At 44.4% G+C, this 23,095-nt stretch overlaps 1 protein-coding gene across 1 annotated transcript in view; it reads right to left on the minus strand.

Annotated features, from left to right (window-relative positions):
- TNFRSF25 (TNF receptor superfamily member 25) overlaps window positions 1–23,095 on the minus strand; it is a 229,310-nt gene that overhangs the window by 100,249 nt on the left and 105,966 nt on the right. Inside the window, exon 2 of the mRNA XM_085615187.1 lies at window positions 4,139–4,310. Within this exon, the coding sequence (XP_085471313.1) occupies window positions 4,139–4,310 (172 nt within the window). The remainder of the gene's footprint in view (window positions 1–4,138; window positions 4,311–23,095) is intronic.

Here is a 23,095-nt window from a genome sequence, read left to right on the forward strand (position 1 = left end):
CCTATTTACATTATGTGCACTTTGTGATCTGCATGGTACATGTTCTTTGCAGCAGGCACATTAACACTCTGAGCTACCTTTCCATAAGTCAAAACTTCCACTAAACAATATGCAGATCTCTCTCTAGGAAGAACATTCAACACCAGATTCATCATGCCATTTTTATTGATGCCAAAAATTGCTGGAGGCCAGGAAGGAGGCAGCAAGCGCTTTTAAAATCTTAATATACTTGCAAACATAATGCCTCCACCCAAAGTCAGCACCCGGTGCGGTCACACCGGTTGCACTGCCCTAGAGATGGCCCTTCAAGGGTCCTGTGACCTCAATGACAGTCACTGTTCTAGGGTGTGCTGCTTCATAGGCCTGCCCGCAAGACTGGAGGTGAACTTCAGTATGGATTGTGGTGGACAAGCCTTGAAGGTTAAACCACACTTGCCACTGCTAGGATCCGCCTGCTGGTGCTAAGACACCAGAGCTTCTAAGGTCTTGCGAAGCCTTCTAAGGTCTAGCATGGGTTGTGCTCACTCAGGAGAGTGGTCTAATGGACTGGTTATTAAGGCTGAACCTGGTTCACCAGTTCCAAATTCAGCAGCTCTGGCCATAGTGCCACATCCTCTCCCCCACTGAAAACCATACTGCCCCACTGAGAAAAACTCACACTACCTTCAATTACAACCCAATTGTTGCCGGCTATAAACACCTGGATGTGGCTCAATTTAAATGACGCACTAGACAAGAGCAATATGTGGCCTACAAAAAATAGTAACAACATCCTGGAAAAGCAAACACTCAAAGGGAATGCAAAATTAGCAAACCATGTGAAATGTAAGCAGGAACAACATGGTTAGCTTAGCGCTTTTACACTCACTATTCAGAAATCAGTGAGTGCTTTTGCCTGAAAAGTTGAGGACATGACAACAAGGCCCTGAATGGACCCATTTTAACGTCCATTGCTTATATCCTTACAAAATGTAAGCAGTAGTAGGGTAAAAAAGACCACATCCCTGGACGCAGAGCCGCAGTACACATTTCTTTTCTCCAATCCACACATTGCAGCACCTCCAGGATTGGTGCACTAGGTGCAAGCCCAGGAAAAACAAAGACAAGAAAACAAAAATAGCGCTTCACTGGCAAACTCTGTAAAAGTGACGCTAATGTGTTTGGGTGTTAATAAAATCAATCTGGCCAGCTTGCTACCACTCTGTCTTACTTTATTTAGTTATTTTATCATATTTTAACCTTTTATTCCCGAAGCTGCACCTTGGAAATAAAATAACAGAAAAATACAACATTTCCAGCAAAAGTGTTTTTTTTTTTTTGGATCCATTTCACAGGGGAGCAAATAAAAGAAAGGAGAGGAATGAGACAGGGGACGCACATCGCACCGTGAACTAGACTGTCAATCAGCGCTGGACAGTCACCCAGTCCTGCGGCTTTTAGTGTCAGGGAGCAGCGTCGCGTGTCAGGCAGTAGGCGATAATCCTAAACCCGTGCTGGCTGCAGTGCCAGGCCTGAGGCCAGCCACCACCTCGCTCCCTGCTCACATTCATATTAGGCAAGCAACAGCAACAAACAAAAGCCGGTGCAGTGCCACTACGTTGCGGAACCCGGGCCTGTGCCTAGTAGTAGCCCCCTTGCCCCTTACTTCCTTAGGCCCCTTTTGCTTTTGAAATTTCTGGCCCGCTCCAGCCCGGTCTTGAGTCGCGACTCCCCCGCACCAGGAACACTGCCCTGACACTACAGTGCCACCACACCATAGGACGGAACAATGCACGCAGTTGCCCATATGTCGTGTTCACCGAGCTCAGGTTTGTGTATGTAAGTTACGTAACAGAGCAAAAGGAAAATCCAGATCAGACTCTGATCTGGATTCTCCTGTTGCTCTGTTATGTAACTTACATACACAAACCTGAGCTCGGTGAACACGACAATCAGAGAATACCAGGTCGATCCCTACCCGTTGACCCCGCGCTCCTACTGCTGTGCATTATCTGATTGAAAATGCAATTAGCAAAAATGCAAAAACAACACTCACTTGGCGGCGGGCGGCACTGGGACACACTGGGACAGGCAGGGGCTAGGGGGCTATAAATAAATTAAATTATGGGGTGGCGAGAGAGGGCCTCTGGTCGACTCGTCAAGGTCTCAGTCTCTGCTGCAGCCTGCGTTCTGGAACCTGGGGATCACGCGCACTTTTTATTGCGTGAGCTCCAATGCGCATGTGTCAACTCACCACCAACAGCCGCACCCGCCCCACCCCCCTAAGGTGGGTGAACTGCGAGTCTGCGACTAAGAGCAGGCCGCGCAGACGCGGCGGTGGAGACTTCAGCGCACCGCGCTATTTATCCAGCACTGACCTACAGTCAGCAGATTAAATAAATTCATTAATTGTGTTCATAAATTTTGCTTTTTTCCGCACCGAGCGAGGGAGACGCAGTCACGCAGCAGAGACAGTACAGAGCAAACAGTGAGCAACAAAACCGGCCCCCGGCCCAAAAACCGGCCCCCGGCCCAAAAACCGGCCCCCACCCCTGGCAGCCTACCGGGGGATTGCCCGGTGCCCGGCATTGCCAGTCCGGGCCTGATGGTGCAAGGGTGCCTGCATTGGCGCTAGGCAGCACACAGTACACCAGTGCCAGAAGACTGCAGAAATCTGCCATATCTACTATTGCTTTCTGCCTTTCACGTAACTCAGCACATTCGCTTGAAGCCCTGCATTGCGTGAAATATAAGTAAATCTGTCCATCAGTGACAATGTTTCAAAGTGGCATTGAAGTGTTTATAGGAAGAATTTCATAAGGATGTTCATGCGGTTCCCAAAAACATAACATAACACCATCGGATATTGCAGAGTTTTGCAACTCTGCACTCCGCTTGGAATGCGGAGTTCAGCAAAATATCCACCCTTTGCTGCATGGCTGAGTTTACCGCCCACTTCAAAGCCAAGAATGGTGATTTCCGGAAGATTTCATTTGCATAACAAGAATTTCACCCACACATAATTAACGCATACGAGCCTGACATTTCCTTACCCAATCAATCCAAATCAAGTAAAGGGGTGGCTGGGAAAACATTCTTCAGGGGTAATTTATTATTCAGTTGGAGCTGCTGCATTCTTCTTTCAGCACAACACAAGGAATCAACTGACAGTCAGGCATCGTTAGTCACGTGACCTCACGAGTAACTTGTTCTGCCTCTGCTTAGGGTTGTTTCCAGCGTGAGGTGAGCATGGGAGCCGCTGCGCACGGCAATCACCACCCTACAATACTAATCTTACTCCTTTATACTAGTACATCCCTCCGACAGCGCTGACCTGCGACCGTGCTCTCCGTTGGTCACCATGTGACTGTGCCATGGCTGCTGCTGTGAACTTTTGCTGAGCCCAGCTCTGCTGCAATCCCTGTGGAAAAGAAGCGCAAACGATATGTCTGCAGTGCTTAGTCTTGCATGTTCGTGGGTGGCGTGGAAGGACGAAGCTTCGAGCAACTCGACGGGCACTGGCACCGTGGTGTCTAGTAGTAGTGTCCCCGTGCAGTGTTATTTACGGTGCGTGTATTTATTCTTCTGAATTCTGAATGCCTCCAAGGGGACTGTTTACGGTTACTTGAACTTTGTTTGGCATATTTTAAATGGGCATGCCATTGTGAAACATAAATGTAGTGTCCCATCAGGCATACACCGATCACTGCAGTGCACACATAGCTGCAGGGGAATATGCCTCTTCATTTATACTCCCCACTGCAGTACGCACTCCTTTATGAGAAGGCCTTCTTGAAGAGCTCACCCGTCATAGTAAGGCATTTTTGTAGTGGTTAATCATGTCAAAGCATTATTACTGCATCACTCGCTCAGTATTGCAAACACTGCTACTGTAATCACTCCCTCGGGTACTTAACTTTACTCAACTCCGCCACTCACAGAACTCTGTGGACTCTCGCAAAGTTTTTAGGTAACTCTGCGGAATTCCGCATAGTAAAACTACGAGCTCCTCCCAGGCCAACGATAACACATGAGAAAAAGTTCTGATTAATTAAATACTCTGGTACTTATGCGTTACTAGTGATAACATAATATTGGCAGTTTTAAGAGTCTCCCAGTGACTTGCACATTTTACTCCATAATTTCTGAAAATACTAACCTTTAGAGCAATTTTTGCAACAAAATTTAGATAAGGGCAGTCCTTCCTTGGCTACACAGTCAGGTTCGTTTTGCGTCATTTCTCGAACGTGCCTCGGCGGTTCTTGAGTTCTCATATTGTCTAGTAACAAGTGGTTATTTCCTGCGATCAGGAGAGCGGCGGAATGGAAAATCTGAAAAGTGAAACATAATATTATTCACTTCTCTTCTTGCTTTTTGCTTTTTGCTGCTTGGAAGAAAATGAAACAAACTGCAAGACATAGTTTCAACACCATTAACACTGGACTTTCTTGAGCTTCCAAACATTTGAATTGAATGGGCATTATCGTGCAAAGGAAATAATTAAGTGTTAATATTTTCTCCTATTGGCCTTAAGAGTGGTTAACACTCTATATGGAGAGTGTTAAACTTGCTCCTGATATGAAGTGGGTCAGCATAATGATGGGGAGGACATTTAGGGCCTAATTTATGGGGTTTTGCCGTAAGGCAACGCAGCAGGACTTGCTGCTGCGTTGCCCTATGGGCAAAAGAAAAGGATAAGAATGCGCTGTATCTATTAGATACAGCGCATTCCTGTCTGTTTCTCCTGCGCTGGCGCACAATGGGCTGCGGTGCACCAATGCAGGCAACTTTGCACCATGGTGCAAGGGTGCCTGCGTTGCAGGGATGATTATTTTTCTGCAGGAAGGGAAACCTTCCTGCACAAAAACAATCACAAGAGGCTTTTCCTCTTTCAATGTGTGCTGCAGAATGCAGCACACATAGAAAGAGGAAAAACAAGGAGAAATATAGATATTTCTTCTCGTGCCTCCCTGAAGTAAGTTTTTGGCGCTGCCTCAGACTTACGATTCCTCATAAATCAGGGGCAGTGTCAAAAATCCATTGATGTTGGGGAGAGGATGTAGCCTTACGGCTAGAGCGGCCGACCTCGAAGCTGGGGAACCAGGTTTGTGTCTGGGCAACGACGCTCAACATCCTGTGATTCTGGGCAAATCACTTAATATCCCCGTGCCTAACAAAAATGAATGTGTCCTTCTGTAGCGAAACTGGTGCTCATGTAAAGCGCTCTGATACCAGATTCGGGTCTAGTTCACGCTATATAAAAAAAGTCTATAAAAAACTCTATGCTGTTGGTAACGCCACCAGCAGCACCCATGGAATGCCCCTTTCACACAGTTTTCTGCGAGAAAGGGGCACATGTTTATAAGGCCATAAAAAGCCCCACAACGTGACTTTACGTGGCCTTATCAATATGCCAGTGGCACATTGCACTACCGGAACATTAAAAAAAGTGGTGTTACAGCGGCGCAAAAGTGCCGGTAGGGCCTCATGAATGAGGCCCTTAATACTTGTTACAGACTGACACCATGCAGGAATAAGGCTTTTGCCCACCCTCTATCTTCACCAAAGGCAAATAAATGTACCCAAAGATTAGTCTCATCATTCTAAGCATTTTAATAAGCATTTTAATTAGCTGAGAGCCAATCATAGTATTTCATGCAGGCTGTGGTGTTTTACATAAACGTCCTAAGTAATTGATGAATGAATGCACTTACTCTGGAATCTCAGTAAACTGAAATGAGATCATATGAAGTTGGGGCTGGATCTGGTTTCAGCATCAATGGCCTTGTTCCTTCTATTATCTATCCTTCTCATTCACTACTCTATGGTCTTTTTAATCACCATGCTGATGCCTGGTCCCTTTACCTGTAGGTTTAGTCCTTCTACATGTTTTACTTCCTGTGCAAGAAAAAGTGATTTCCCCTTTGTACCACCCCTTGATTCCCCTCTCTCAATTCCCTTGCCTCTATCATGTCTCACCTGCTATCATCCAGCACACTCCACAACCTGAACCCATGCATTTATTTGGACATATGCTCATGTATGCACACCACGAGCAACAGACTTCCCTTGCCTCTATGCTGCGTAGCCTCAAATTATCTTTAATTTGATTTCCCTTTGATGGGTTGATTTCCAATTATTGCACTACTGTGTGATTTGTTACATTTCAGATATTATTTCTGTAGTGCTTTTAAAATTGATATGACACACTCTTTCTCCAGTCTTCATTCTAAGTGTATTTCAATTACAGTTTAAACATTTTAAATAACAAATAATTGACCTCTAGTCTCAGGTACACATTTGTATAGCTGTGTCTCTATATGGGATGCATGTCATGGCAGGGTGCTACATAACATGGCACCCACCACTTCAACAAACCATTACCTGTCCAGCTTGGGTCAACCAGATCAAGAAGACAAACAGAACCGACCTCCACAATAAATATGGTAGAATACAAATGGAACCAGCAACTACAGTGAAGAAAAAAGACCCGTTAAAGGCTCTTCATCTGAAAATAAACAAAAACATCTGACAGAGTTGCTCCCCTCAAAAGCAAATCCTGACAAAAGCAAAAAGCAACCAGCAAATGGTTAAATGTAGACAAAGCCAGGATCCCCAGTGGTGAACATTTATGATGCTTAACCTGAATGTAATGCCCACAACCTGTATGTGATGGGACAAGACAAGGATCACCGCTGGTGAACATTTATGATGCCCACACACGTAGCATGAAGGTTAGAGACAGCGCAGTTAAGGGAGAACTCTGTGACTCGCATTAATGAAACACCCAATAGGTCGAGGGACATTTTAGCATGTATTGTAAATTGACTAACTCAAAAACCCTAATGCAATATCTTTCTCCACAAGGTGGCTTGAGAGAGGACAGTACACTCTGCAGATGGCCTGCTGGAGAGAAAGGAATGGGTAATATCATAAAGCAGTCTCAGCACGTGCAACCCAAACCTGGCTAAGAATAAGCAATAATGGACAAACTAAGGGCCGATCGCTGCAAGTTAAGGGCGAATGATCAGGGACAAGCTAAGGGCTAGTGATCATAAGCAAGCTAAGGGCTAGCTATCACAGACAAGCTAAGACCGAGCGATCACAGACAAACTGAAATATAGCAAGCTAAGCCATGAATCTATAGGGTTTGCCAAAAAGGGCAAAATAGAAGTACCCAGTAGAATAGAAATGTGATATGGTGTTGCTGCATCGTAAGTGAATGATTCTTTTCCTGTGAGCTGTAGCTTGATTTTGAAATGTCTGCATCAACAAGCAGGCAGATAACTCTACAAACCAAGGGGCATATTATCAAGGCGGCACTATGACATTATCGCCGCTTTTGCGTCCGTTTTCGGGCGAAAAGCGTCAATAATTTCATCGCCTTATCAGCAAAGACACGCTATCGCGGATTTTGATGACTTAGCACCAGTTTCCAGCGCGCCTCACTTTGCATCGCTAATGAGATGCAAAGTAGGCGTGGCTGTGAAACCAACCAGGGACAATATCGCGAAGGCAGCTTCGCGATATTAACAAGGAAGGGTAGCGATTATTTAAATCGCCTTAAGTATGCCTTAATGCAGGAATTTAACGTCTGTTAAATTCCTGACTAAGGCATACTTAACATGGGGGGTGAATTCTGTGGCTAAGACCACAGGCCCTATCATCTAGGATATCACCGTTTTCCACCATGGAAAACGGCGATATCCACACTATCTCTGGAATTTTTATCGCCTCGGCGATGCGCGTTGTTGATAACGCGCTAACCGGGCGATAAATTCCAGAGATAGGCGGATATAAATATGCAAGCGCTAAGTGCGCTTTGCGATATTTATCGCCGGCCCTTGTTAATATGCCCCCTAGCGTCTTAACCAATGTTTGGGGCATATTATCAAGGACGGCGTTAAAAATTATCGCTGGTTTAGCGGCGAGAAAACTGCCGCTAAAATGGCGATAATGGGCTTGATAATATGCCCTTGTGAATTCCAATAGAAGTCCATGTTCTGGTGTGAACATTAGCTTCTATTGGAATTCTCCAGGGCATATTATCAAGCCCATTATCGCCGCCTTAGCAGCAGCTTTCTACCGCTAAACCGGTGATAATTTTAATGCCGTCCTTGATAATATGCCACCATGTTGGATAAAGGTGTCCATATCTTCGTGGCTTGATTACCTGGATTAATGTGATGACCCAGTACAAGAAGAATGCTTAAAGGGGCTTATCACAGATGTGGAATGGCGATTCTTCACCAGCCATGCTATCTGTCCTATAGAAATATTCTACAACAATATATGTATTTCTTATAATGACTATTTGTACTGTTTTGCTATTTATTGCTTTCAAAGGTACTTATGAATGAATCCCTTGGAACCATTGTTCCATTATTTTTCCTGGTGGATTCCTTGCCATGCCAAAGTACAGTAAATGCACACCCCAATGCACAGAGGGACCCTCAATAGTATAGAGTTTCAAAAGGAAAGAACAACTTGGGCACATGTCTAGAGAAAGTAGGTAATGTAAGAGAAACAGCAGCTGAAAATAGAAATAGAACATGGATAGGCACTTCAGAGTACCGACAAAGTACAAATCCCATAAGAATGTTTAAATTAAGAATAGATTATGAGGAAAATAGACCATTATTTATGATGTCTTTACATACATGTACATCATCTAGACTACTTTTAATAAACATATTTAAACATATTCTCTCACTTAGTTGTCACCTCACTGGTAGATGCTTGTCCTCAAAGTTTTTTAAGTGATTCCCATTTGGTCCCTTCTTTAATTATCTTTTTCTCACTTAAAGACAAGGAAATAGCTCGATTTTCAGTGCAAAATTCTTTGATTTATTTAAGCACGATAGCAAACGCGATGCATTCCCCAGGTGACTTGTTATTTAGATAAGCGTCTTATTACTAAATGCCAAACGGATATGCCATGGGTTTGCTATGATGTGCTTTGCTTAGTCTGAGGTAATCATTTTAAGCCGGCTGAACATGAACACACGGGGGCATATTTACAAGATAATGACGCAGCGCCGCGCTGCAAGCCATCTTGCTACGCCGAACTGCTTCATTAGGAAAGTGCAGGGATGCGTCATATTTACAACAATATGACGCATTCCTGTGCTTTCCTCTGCCCTGCTAGCTCCAATGCAGGCTCCCTTGCACCATGATGCAAGGGTGCCTGCGTTGGAGGGATGATTGTTTTTGGGGAGGAAGAAGCAAAACGTCATCATTTGTTGTTTTTGTGCAGGAAGGTATTCCTTCCTGCAAAAAAACAATCACTAATGGTGTTTTGCTCCTTCTACGTGTGCTGCATTCTGCTGCACACATAGAAATTGAAAAAAAGGAGGAGAAATAAAAGTATTTCTCCTCATTGTGCTACTTTTACGCCTCCCCTGGGGAGGCAATAGAATCTGACGCATTACAAGGTTTACAAAACCTTGTAAATCTGGGAATGCATCAGATTCCATAGGTGTTGAGAGGGAACACCTACAGCAACACCCATTGAACGCCCCTTTCATGAAGAGCGATGCGTGAAAGGGGACCATATTTACAGAGCCACGAAAAGCCACGCAGGGTGACTTTGTGTGGCCTTGAAATATAGGCCAGCACACTGCGCCACTGGAGTGACAAAAAAAGTGACGCTCCAGTGTCTCAAGGGGCTTGTAAATATGCCCCAAGGAGTTAAACATTTGTGCAAGGAGAGTCAATCTCATCACAGAAATAAGCGTGAAAGCTTGTCTTAAAAGGCCTTCTGCTAAATCTCACACTTCTTATCAACCTGCCTTGATCACTCCAAACTCCTTGGTTTTACCCTTTGAGTCAATTTTGTAACTGCCTTTTCTGTGCCCCTCCCCCGTGGAACAACAAACAAAAGGCAACATGTCCTGTAGTGTACTCAAGACATCCATTGTCAAGCAGATATCAAATTGAAAAGCAGCAGAAAAACAGATCATTTACACATGTTTATGAGGTGCCACAGCTGCACAGGATAGTCAGAAATCAGATATTTCAGAACAGCAAATACTACAAGGTATTTTAGTTACTACAGGCAATATTTCAGATGGAAAAGGTAACATTTAAATGTATAACAACGATTTACTACAATCCAAGACACCCATGTCTTTCATTACAAATTATGTGTGTATTTCTAGGGTTGGGCTGCTTGTGTTCCAGTTCAGGGATGACAAGGCCTTGCAGTTCGGGCTGGACTGTTTCTACTGGAGCAGATTCAAAACCGCTTTGCATATTACTAGGTCCAAATTGAGGTGGCACGGTGCACAAGATAAAGGTGGACTGGGATGTGGCCCTGAGTAATTACAAGTGGCTGAGATTATTTCAAGCATTCCATCCATTACTTTTTTGTATACGTCAGTGTGATGCCCTCAGTGTAACAGGTAAGCCCAGACATGGTTCTCATGCTCCCTGGCCACTGGCAGCAAGTTGCACCCGATTGATGAGCCCTAATCAGGGTGAAACCAGTCTTGGGTTCTGGTTCTGGGAGGACCTGGCCTGCAGTTCGGTCTGGAACAGGGTTAGGACTAAAATTGCAATTTGCGTTTGATTGGAAGTACCAACAGAACACCTTGTGTTGGGCTTCTGTTAGAAACTAAATGAAAATCTGATGAAAAGTCTTTGTAAATCTGGGCTTAGATACTTAACATAGTATCTACTAAGCCTCCAAATCTCCCACATCTTTCTACCACCATTTTCAAAAGGTATCCTGGATACATTAGCGATACTCAACATGACTGCTGCTCCACACAGTGCAAATATATAGAGCATCGTTCCTACCACTGGTACCAGCAGGACAAACAGACGTAACATCCATAGGTCTATCTCTTACAACAACCCTGACTTTCTGTGCTTCTCACAAGCATTGCTCACATCCATTTTGCAACTCTTTCTCAGCCAATGGAGTGCTAAAGAACTGCTCCATCCTGAAAGAACTTAAGTCGTCAGATTGGGGCCTAGTTGTCACCTACAAGACAAATCTATGTTGCCTTTCAGAACGAACCTAAAAAAACACCTCTTTTGAGGACTTAACACTGCACCACCTTCGCATCCATCATCGATAGGTTTTGTCCCTCAAATACCTCTTTTTGTACCTATGGGCTCCCTGCCTATGTAAGTGCTCCATTGCATTCCAGGTAGGTATGCGCAATACAACTTCCCTTGTTCACATATCGACAAATCTGGCAAACAGTATACTAATAAATGACTACACTCTCTGTGCAAAGGCATGTCCCTATAAAGGTTGACCCATGGGAATGTGGTTTGTGTGACTACAGTGGCATGCTCCCAAATGGCCATCAACCACACAGGGTGCCATTTTGTATGTCATAATGGCCATCATTGAATATTACATGACTAAAGGAAGTGAGACCAGTTGCTCAAGCCTGTTAGCTGTCATCCTTTATGAGGCAGATGTATGTTAATGTATTCTATCCCCTACATACGGGCCACTAAGAAAGTGACGCTCGACCACACCATTCTGCATCCAAATCAGAAAGGGAACATATACCTTACCATATGGACCACGTTCTACAGCCATTAGCCTAGCCAGTGTGTCATGGGCCCTAGCGCAAGGAAGGACTAGACCCCTGGCTGCTGTTTGAATGATAAAATACAGCAAGAATTAGAGTTCAGTGTGGCTCTCAGGCCTATTGTCCTATTTACAGCTCCATCTGGATCACCATTCTCCACCAGACCACGCGTTGTTTGACAGTGAGAATCAGTGTTCCCATGTCCCTACAATAAAATCATCAGTTGGCAACTACTGACTTGAACATGCGCGTAAAATAAGCTTTCAAAATATTCAAAAGGCAACAAGAGTTGAAAATAAAGGGACCCATTTGCTCTCTACTATGAGAAGATGAAAGGGTAACGTCATCACTGGTTAACCAGAGACCACACCATATCTGATGAAACTAATAATCAAAAACAGGTTTCAACAACTAACTTTGATCTTGGAGTAATCACCAGTATATTGGCCATAAACTCTAAGTGGTAGATCAGTGGGTGGGGGGAGGTGGGGGGTATCATGGTACCTGCTGAATTTGGTTATTCTTTTTGAACCGTAAAACTGTATTTATGAATTTGTCAAGCAACGGTTTCAATTATACATTAGGCCGAACACTTATTTACATAGGTCATGACTCTTGTGAAGGTTTTTTAGAATCACTTCATAGGCTACAGTAATTTTACATCCCCCCACCCACCTTTTTCATCCCACTTGATGTACTCCACACCAGGGGCTGTGTTATACTGAGTGCCCCAGGGGCACAACGGGCACGTGCGCCTGCTTTGTGCGTCCCCGGGAAACTTTGGTATTAAAGAAGAGGTTGCAGATGCTTGTGGAGCCCCTTCTATAATACATGTTGTGCCAGCGCTATCACTAAAGGGGGTTGGCCCCATGCAAATGAGGGATTCACTTTGTCTCTGTGGCCTATTATGGACACAGGTGGAGCGGCAAACATGCATTCGGGCGGGCTGGCGCACTAAAAATCCTCACGAGTCATACTTGAGTGTGGAAAAGGCTGCTTTAAATGAGAATGGTGCAGATTCAAATTATACAAGACCCTGGCTTCCCACCATACAAACTATAAAAGTCCGGCTTCACTAGACATTATAGCAACTATCCATCCACCTCCCAAAAAGCGCCTCTCAAACACAAACTCTCCAAAATTTCTTCAGGCCAAACTTCACCCATCCAAAAGTGTGGCGTGTCATACGCACACTTGCCTTCCTGTTTCTTTTCCATTTGCCCCCCACTTTGCCTGTCCCCCGCATCATTCCAACTGTTTCTAAAACTAACAATCTTGCTTGAAGTAACTTTTAAACCTGCTCAACTATTCGCACTCCCTGCACCTGCTCACCAGTGACAACCTACCAACAGAAAATGTACTTCATCCACAACCCATCTCATAAAAGAGAGCCAACTACAAATCAGGGAAAGACTTGGGAAAGGATCATTACCTCCCCAAAAAACAAGAAAACAAGGGGTGGGGAAAACTTTCTCACTCCTCTGACCGACATGCTGTTCAACTAAAATGCACTGTCAGCCACTGGCCCTCTTCCTTAACCCTCCCAGCCCCGCCCCCAATCCTTAAAGCCAAAACCTGGCTTCCCTGAGGCCAGACCGCCCCAACTGCCCGGGGTGGAGGGCTAAAACGCCCCCAAAAGGAGATGCACTGAAAGGGCACCTCTTAAAGGTGGCACACTTATAGTGCACCTCTTAAAGGCAGCCCTCTCGAGGGGAGAAAGGGGGTCCCATGGACTCCCAGAAATTCCCTTGCAGACGGGTGCAGTCACTCACTGCACCAGCCTGCAAGGGGAGCTCTAATCTCCCTTAAAAGTGTAGGCACCATGGTGAGAACAAGGACATTACGCCGTATCCACAATACAGCCTCAGGTTATTGCATTTTCGGCCCCATTAGCACAATTATAGTGGCTGCAGGAGGTTTCTTGGACTTATGAATATCCAAATAACAAAGTTCAGGTGCTTTGCTGTGGCCTCCATGACCATCCTACTGCTACATTCTCAAGAAGACAGGGAAGGGATCCCATGTGGTGAAAGAGGACCCTTCCATTTTATGGTCAGGGTACTTTGTTTTACCTGCGACAGGGTACCCTAACTTTACGACTTTTGGCATTCACAAAGGGCATTTATGGGTAGTAAAAAGTTTTGGTCTCAGTTAAACTTAAGATCAAACTTAACTTAAACTGAGACAAAAGTCTAACTTTATTACTTGCAAATGCCCTTTGTGAATACCGAAAGTTGTAAAGTTAGACTTTCTCCTTAGTTTACCTTCATGAATTGGGCCCATAGCGTACAAAATTTCAGGTGAAAATAGCTCCAAAAAGTACAAAGCGCCATTCGCAGTTATCTAGTCATGCTGGACTGGGTCAACGTCCCAAGATCAGGCTGGCCACGATGGACCGCAGTTTAAATACAGAAACCAGCTTCATCCCGGTGAAGAGTTTACCTCACACAGTACAAGTCCACATGAGGAGCCTCTACAGGAAGTTCACAATGGCGGGGGTCACAAAGTGATTGTTGTCAGCATGAGGAGCAGCCGTCGCTGGAGCTAAGCATTGGCAGGATACGCGGCCGGTCACTGTTTGGAGTGAAGAGCAGGGCACCGTCTGAACTTTGCGTTAGCAGGGGACACAGTGGCTGTTGTTTACGTGAAGTACCTGCTCACAGTCATGAAGAGCCCCGAACGTCTGGATTTTCACCTTTAACTTTGTTTAGGGGCTAGGAGAAGTACACTCTGATGCCAGCCAAGGGTCCAGGACCTGAAGGGCACTGATTGGGGATCAGAACTCACTCCAGTAGAGGCCAGCAGCAGGATTCAGGCCGGTCCAGGGAGGTCCAGTTGGTGCTGGTCATCTAGGCTCTCACAGGGAAGGCCTCTACAAGCTTGTTGTGTCACAGTAGCTCAAACAGGAGGCCAGTCAACTGACCCTTTGAGTCACTCATCTCAAGGGAAGCAGGTCAAGTCTTCCTTCTTTTGTCAGCAAGGCAGTCCTTCTTCTGAATGTTTGACAGGCTCAGGGGTGTTCTGATGAGAGGTTCTGAAGGTACCACATTTATCCCTGGTCCCCGCCTCTGTGTTGAGTACAACTTCTGGTCTACTCTAAAACTGTTTCTGGTCAGTACTTCCCCTTCTCCTTGGTTTGGTTCCAAACTGTCTTGGGTGATAAAGGAAATGGTTGGCCTGGTGTCAGGGTCCTATTTGTGGGCTGCAGGCAGGCCCCTATGAAGAGTAATCAAGGCAGGGTACAACTCCTCCCCAGCCATTCTGTCAGTATGACCCACACCCTCTACACCCAAACCCCTTTTTCCCCATGTATGGAAGGAATACAATACCTATAACATGAGAGCCATTCGTAGTCATGTGCGGCTGGACACAGGCAGATGGGCACATTTGGTTTTAGCAGAAAAATGCCAACCTTCTAAAAGTGGTACAAAAGGGGGTGGTGATGGACGGAGCATCAGAGCCAATCAAACACTCACACCCAGTCAACAGATCTGGGTTTGATCCATCACCGTTCTTTAGCCCACTCTGCCACCCCAGTTCTGCTTTTTGTACCGCTTTGGTCACCATAAGTTGGCAGGGTATGCTCAGATGTGAGTCCCTTGCTCACTTTGTCACTGGATTCAAGCAAGCCTGGCTGAAGACGGCTGAAATGCCAGAAACCGGTCCTAGGAAGCTTGTTTCCGGTCCAGGGAAGGCATGGCTTGGCAGTTCGGGCTGGACTGTTCCCATGAGGCACAGGGTCAGACTGATTTTCATATGGCCATGTCTGAACTGGGGTGGCAGAGTGGGCTAAAGAACGGTGATGGATCAAACCCAGATCTGCTGACTAGGTGTGAGTGTTTGATTGGTTCTGATGCTCCGTCCATCACCACCCCCTTTTGTACAACCTTCTAAAAGTGGCATTTCCAAAATAGTAACTTAATCTCCGCACTTTACCACTATAAAGTATTTTAAATTACAATTACATTTTTTATTTTTCTATCTGTTCCTAAACTAAAGTTATCGCTTATTAAATGTGATAAGGTAAATCAGTTTTTGTCTAGTGGAAATAAGGTCGTACAACAATGAAAAATGACTTTAGTGGTTTTCCTCTGCCAGTAGATGCAAGATTTAAGTACACATGCCCTACTTTTCAAATATAATGCTCCTTGCCCTATGAGCCTTTAGGGCCTACCTTAGGAGAGACTTAAAAGTATTAAAAAGGAATGTTAAGGCCTGGCAAAAGGTTTATTTTTCCAGGTCAAAATGGCAGTTTAAAACTGCATACAGTCTGCAGTGGAAGGCCTGAGACATGGTTTCCAAGCTACTTTAGTGGGGGTATCAATGAGTGAGACAGCCCGCTAGAAGCATTTAATTTACAGGCCCTGTGGACATGTAGGATCATTTCTTGGGACTTATAAGTCACTTAAATGAACCAATCAGGTGTCAGCCAATTTGTCCATGTTCAGAAGGGAGAGCATAAGCCCTTTACCACTGGTTAGCAGGAGTAAAGTCCACAGAGTCCTAAAAGCCAACAAAAATGGGCTCAGCAAATAAAGGCAAAAATCTGGGTTGACCCTGCAGAGAGGGCCTGGTCCAACACACTGCCAATGATGACATAATTGCACTACTTTTTGTATATAGGACGCTGCTGTATTGTATTTCCTTTTGCACAAAAGGCTACTGTTTGTTTACACAGCATTGCACTGTATGATTTTTAATAAATATTGTCATGACCCTACTGTATTCAACACTAAGTGACCACATACTCCTCCAAAATACTTAGAAATGACTTCTAAATATCATATTAAAATGTGTGCAAAAGTTTCTTACTATATCATGGAAACTATGGCAGCAGAGAAGTGCTTTTTGGAGACAATTTGAGAAAATGGTGACCCTGAAAAGCTGAGGATACTGTAGATAAGTTTATCTCACATCCGGTGCTGTTCTTGAACTGGGGAAGCTAGAGAACAGTCGCAAAACTGTTGATTGTGAACATTTCTTAGTTCAAAAATACAATATCAGATGACTGCTTGAGGTTTGATTTTATTTACAAGCAGTCACGCCTCCTTCCCATAACAAATGATTATTAGAGTCTCCATTTAAGGCTTTTAGATTTTTGGGAAAGCGGTTTTATCACACTGCCTTTGTATTGTCACAATAGTACGTAGAACAATAACAGATAAAGCATCCTACACGCTTAAAGCTGAAACTATGCATGGTATTGTACTTCCAGTGGAATAAATGTTTAAGGATTGTAACTAGCAGAACGGCAGATGCTCATATTTTATTCTTCACACAAAGCAGGCCAGAACTTGGAGGTAAACTGTGACCCCCAAGTCAGTCAATAAAACTTGTGGTATTCAAATCAAATTAATGACATAATGTGCACAGATCAGTGCTACCTCTTTTGAAGAGAGCAAACAAGGTAATTAAATGAAAAGCCCAATCTTCATTAAATGGGCTACCATCACCAAAATGACAGTGCAAATTTGACTCTTACGCGACTCGGTAGCCAAACTACATTAACTATGACTCATGCCTTTTCCATACACTGCTTATACGCTTTTATATTGCATTACTTACACCCTCTAAAATAATAACATTACATCAAAACTTATGACATTTAGAGTAAGGGCAATCGATGTGTTTCCTTACTATGCCGTGGAAAGGTGTTCCATGGGCATTGCATGGGTGTTCCCACGCAACTCTCATGTTTTTTGACACATTCACAGATTTACCATAACTGGTAGATGTGGGAATGCGCCACAAAGATAAGCCTTCCAAGGAGAGTTGTACCAAGGAGAAATATCTTTATTTCTCCTCGTTACTTCCTTTTTCTGAGCGTTCTGCATTTTGCAGCACACATAGAAAGAGGAATTTGCCTCTCAGGATTGTTTCATTTGCAGGAAAGTGCCACTTCCTGCACAAAAACAATCATGCATGCTACTCAGGCACCCTTGCACCATGGTGCAAGGGTGCTGGCATTGGCACTAGTCTGCCAAAAGAACGACAGCGCAGGGGAAAAGGCAAGAATGTGATGGAGTACCTTAAATGCGGTCCAGTCCTGCTCTTTCCCAGTCACACAGTGCAGTGCAGCAAGGTGAATTACTTTGCTGCACTGCATGACAAAATTCATAAATCTACCCCTTGCGGTATGACTTTAGGATTTCTCATTTTTGTAAAGTTTAAGTTTGGTTTATATGTAAAGTGCAAGTAAAGTTATAGTAATTTAAAGGTGGTGAGTAAATGAGAAATTAAAGGTATAACTATACCTTTAGAATTTATAATGTGTTTGTAGTTTAAGTTTGCTTTGTATAGAAAGAATAAATAAAGTAAATGAAGTGATCCAAACTTTAACAAAGGTTGAACCTTTGTTTATTGAATTTTCATGTTTAAATAGTAGAGTATAGTGTCATCGAGTGGAGTGTCGCACAGCATAGTGGAAGAGAGTGTTGTATAGTGTAGTCAAACAGTGTAGTGTTATAGAGTGGAGTGGAGCAGAGTGGAGGGTGGTACAGTGGTGTGGTGTACAGTGGAATAGCGTAGGCTGGAGCAGTGTTGAGTTGAGAGGCGTAGAGTGGAATGTAGTACAGTGGAGTGTGAATACTGGAATAATGTAGTGGATGGTGTAGAGTGGAGTGGTGTAAAGTACAGTGGTACGGTGGAGTACAGTACAGTAATTTGCCTAGAGTGGAGTGGAGTACAGTGCAGTCGCAAAGAGTGGAGTGAGGTGCAATGTAGAAGTGTACAGTGGAATAGTGTGGAGTGGAGTGGCCTAGAGTGCAGTGGCATACAGTGGAGTGGCCTAGAGTGGAATAGCATACAGTAGAGTGGTGTACAGTGGAGTAGCTTAGAGTGGAGTGGAGTAGCGTACAGTGGTGTAGCACAGAGTGCAGTAGCGCTGAGTGGAGTTGCGTATAGTAGAATAGCTTACAGTGGAGTAGGCTAGAGTGTAGTCGTGTACAGTGGAGTAGCGTAGGCTGGAGTTGCATAGAATGCAGTGACATAGAGCGGAATAGTGGAGTGGAGAGGTGTAGAATGGAGTGGCATATAGTTGAATGGTGTACAGTAGAATAGTGTACAGTAGAAATTCTACCCCCAAGATCCAAGGAATGGAGGGCCAGTCAGAAAGGACATGATTCCAGAAATTGGGTTGATGAACCTGCAGAGCATATATACCCCCAAAACCAACGGTGTCCCAGCCAGGCGTCCCATAGCTCAATACATAACGACCTTCATCATCAATACATATGGTTTCTGTTTCAAACGGGACACCATATTTAATCCAGAGGACAGCCCCCATTGCTTTTGCTGAGTAGCCCATGGCAAATATTGTCCCCATCATTTATGTTGCACCTTAGAAATCTCAGGTGACAGCAAGTGAGTCCCCTGAAGATAAACTACAAGGGCTTTCCAATGAAGCAGAGCAAATAGAATTTTGTAGCGTTTTTATAGGGAATTTATCCCCCTGACATTCCAAGTAATTAGTTTATATGGAGTTGCAACCTAAGAGGAATACATAGAGCAAAAATAAACTATTCTGATGGACCGTAGGAGATAGAAGGTAGTCATCTGGGATGACCCATAAGCTACAAATAAGACTGCATTGAGCTGTTGGAAGGCCAATACAGTCAAAGGTTATACAAACAGCCCTGAATAACAAACTAGAGACAACTTCCTTGACATGGCTTCCCACAATATTAACTAAGACTAAAATAAAGGCCAGTTCCTCCACCCAGAGCAAGCAGAGGAGCATAAAGAAGCGCATATAATTACATAGAAAAAGAGCCTGATCCACTGATCAATACACATAGGAGTGCACCCATTGGAATGTAAAGGGTGAGAGGAGACATGAACAAACAACCCCTGAGTCATATTGCTTGCTATACTGATGACCAGGGGGCAGCATCAAAGCTTTATCAAACATTGAGAATACAAACCCAGAAGTCTACACTCTAGACCTTCCAATATGTAGAGTTTATACAACGTTTCAAAAACTGTAGTCATGTGGACATCAATATCAAAAGTCTAATTAGTGCAAAGGATATTAAAGCATTAAAGCCACTCCTCCACAGATTGTGTTGTGATCGGTGGATTTGTTACAGTCTCCACATCCGCAGCCTCCGACAACAGTTCATGCCCAGAAACACTAGATGCAGAAGGAATCCAGTTCATCATTGGAAAAAGGTCTTGGAGTGACACCATCACTGCTACTGCTCTACGTTGTTCATATCGGGCCTGAAAAGGTGGAGGATCCCTGGGTCATCGCCCATATCATTGCATACTCCGGACTGTTGCAGAAACACGGTCCATTGATGGAGCAGAAAAGCGGGAAAAGCGATGAGAATGAACTTTTTAAAGGCCTTAACCCAGTCCCAGGTTGATTCAGGCTCTGTAAAAAATACGAAAATTGGCCATCTGTAATTGCAGTTTGCAGGTTTAAAAGTTCATGGGACTCTTGCACAGTGAGATGCATCTTCTGGTGACAGAGAATTTGATGTTTAAGTGTATGCAGTTTGTCTCTAAAGGAATTTGATTTTAGTTGAGGACTCATGCTGTTTATGATCCAACAAAGTGTATGCACATTCTAGTTACTGCTACATACTGATTACGTGACCTGGTATTACATGTTGTTGGAAATGGCCCTTTTTGCAGGGTTAATCCCAAGTTTTTTTGCTTCTTCCTCCTATTTTTCCTAAACTGTTTTTGTTGGCTTTAGGGCTCTGGGCACGTTACCACTGCTAATCAGTGCTAAAGTGCATATTCTCTCTGTGTAAATTGTCATTATAATTAGTTATCCATGATTAGCATATTTGATTTACTGGTAAGTCCCTAGTACAGTGCACTGCGTGTGTCCAGTGCCTGTATGTCAAATGCCACTAGTGGGCCTGCAGTACTGTTTGTGCCACCCACATAAGTAGCCGTGCAAATGTGTCCCAGACCTGCTACTGTAGTGCACAGTTTTGAACTGCCATGTGGACCAGCAAGTGCACCCACTTGCCAGGCCCAAACCTTCCCTTTCCTTACATGTAAGACAACACTCAGGTAGGCTCAAGGTACCTCCTTGGGCAGGGTGCAGTTTATGTGAAAGGTAGTACGGGTGTGTGTGACATGTCCTGATAGTGAAATAATGCCAACTTCGTCTTTTACTATTGAAAGGCTATCTGTCCCACAGGATAGCATGGGAGTTACTTTGTAACATCTTACAAGTATAACTTCCTATTAGGACAAGATGGAGGCCTAAACGTTTAGGCTCTCTGAACTCAGAACTTAATAACACATATTTTAGTAAAGAATGTTTTCAAATTGTGTGTTTGAAAATGCTACTGTTAGAAAGTAGGCTTTTTATTGTTGAACCATTCTGTTTGCCTCTGCCTGTTTGTGGATTGACTGTCTGGTTTTGGAGTGACAGGGGCTGGGGTTGTGCATTCACTATAGACAGCCACTTTGGGAGGTTGAGGTGTGCCTGGCCCTTTCTGGATGACTCAGAGCTGAGCTGAATAGACCTTGGCTGCATTTAGAGTACTGCGAGGAGTTTTCCTTGTCCCTGAAGAGGGTCTGTCTCCCTTGCACAATGCTGTCTCCACTCCCTGCGGTCATACTACACCAGGGAGGACAGAACTGGTTTAGACTGGGCTCAGAGACCCTTGCACAAAGAAGAACAGAAACAAAATGGGGTATAAGTAGTGGACCGTAAACCCCAAAACTTTAGATTACTTCTGGAATCAAGAGGAACCTTTGCCAAGGAGAAGAGCTGGAGACCTGGGAGGAGGAGTACTGCCCCTTTGCTGTGTGGGGTTGGCCTGCAGTTGCTGCTTCTGCCAAAGTAAGGATAAAGGACTGTACTTTGCTGTGTATCCTGCTTGTGAAGTTTCTCTAAGGGCTTGTGTGTCCTTGACTCCTGTTAAGAAGTCTCACTGACACAAAATACTTCCTGCAAATCTGCTGGTGCTGCTGGTCTCTGCCATCTGTGAGTTCTACCCTTGCCTGAGGTACCTCCTTTTAGTTACAGGGCCTCAGAGGTGGGTTTTGCAGCTAATCTCTGCAAGATCCAATGCAAAGCATTGCAAAACCGTGCAAAGCCTCTCGGAACCAACGCCGGACGACGAGAAGCCGCGCAGAGTCTCGCCGAACAGCTGGCAGCCTCTCTGAACCGATGCCGGCCAACTCCAAGCTTCACAGAGTTCCGCCTTACCATGCAGCCCCCACCACCAACACCAGATGACACGAAGCCTCGCAAAGCGACGCATCACCTCTGGTGTGTCACGCATCGCACCTGTGAGCCAAGATTTTTCAAGCATCACCCGCAGACCAGAATAGTCTTGGATTTCGACGCCTCACTTCCCCTATAGTCCGGATTCGATGCATCACTTCTACTGCGTGCAGCAGAACTGTCGCCTCGCCTCCCCAAGTCTCAGGAACTGATGCATTGCTGTGTTTTCAAACGCTTCCTTTGGCTGTTTGGCCTTGTGAACTTTGACGCATCTACAGGTACTTTAGTGTGAAATCACGCATCCATAGTTTTCTACGGACCAAGTTGCTTGAAACCTTTTTTAAGTCATATTTTGAATTGTGTATGATGAATTGTTTGTTGGTTTTGGTCTTGTTTGGTTTAGATAAAGATACTTTGTTTCTCTGGTGTGGTGTCCATTTGTAGTGTTTTCACTGTATTACTTTATGTGTGCACCAATGCTTTACACACTGCCTCTGAGATAAGCCGGTCTGCTCGTGTCAAGCTACCAAGGGGATGAGCAGGAGTTGTCTAAGGGTGCAACTCCCTTAACCCGACTAGAAGCAAGGGTCCGTACTTGGACTAAGGTGCAAACCATTGCCAACTAGAGACCCCCATTTCTAACACATCTTAAGCATGTAGTAGTACATACACATAGAAAACTTGTATTGTTCCTGTTTTTTTTCTTTTTCTCCCCATTCCATTTTAACCTCTGCGACCCAGTGCCAAACAGTGCCAGTGCAGACTCAAAATCCATTGCCCCTCAAAACCCGCCAACCTCCTGAACCTTTACCACTGCCTACTTCCATTCCACCGAACCTACCGTCGCATCCTTTCTCCATTTTCCCCATTCCTGTAAAAATTGCCACGAATAAGGAACTATGTGGACCTGTGTGAGAAACCTCAGACACCAATTGCGGTGAGTACCTCTTGCAACCAGTACATAAAACAAGTAAAAGACTTGAATAGATTATTATCAAACCAGCATTTTTGGCACGAGGAGAGAAGAGAGATAAGCAAAACAAAATGAAGAAAAAAAGAAAAAGGTATAGACATCCTGCCCAAGGCCCAGATTTGCTGATTTTGTGTCGGGGTTGTGTCACTTTTGTGGCGCAGCCCCAATGCAAAATCTTTTTTGACATTTACTAAGTCATACAAAGTCACTTTCCATTGCTTTGCTTGGTTTAGTGAATTGAGAGTAAGGCAACTGAGGGCATAGAGCTGCTGTGTTATTTTGCATCGCATGGCTGTTACGTTTGGTTGAGCATGGCCATTCCCATGTATCTACCCATGTATTTTGACACAAACTCAGATTCACAAAGACTTGTAAACCTGGGTTTGCGCCAAAATG

Source organism: Triturus cristatus, chromosome 1_2 (genome assembly GCF_964204655.1).
Source record: "Triturus cristatus chromosome 1_2, aTriCri1.1, whole genome shotgun sequence".
NCBI classification, from domain to species: Eukaryota; Metazoa; Chordata; class Amphibia; order Caudata; family Salamandridae; genus Triturus; species Triturus cristatus.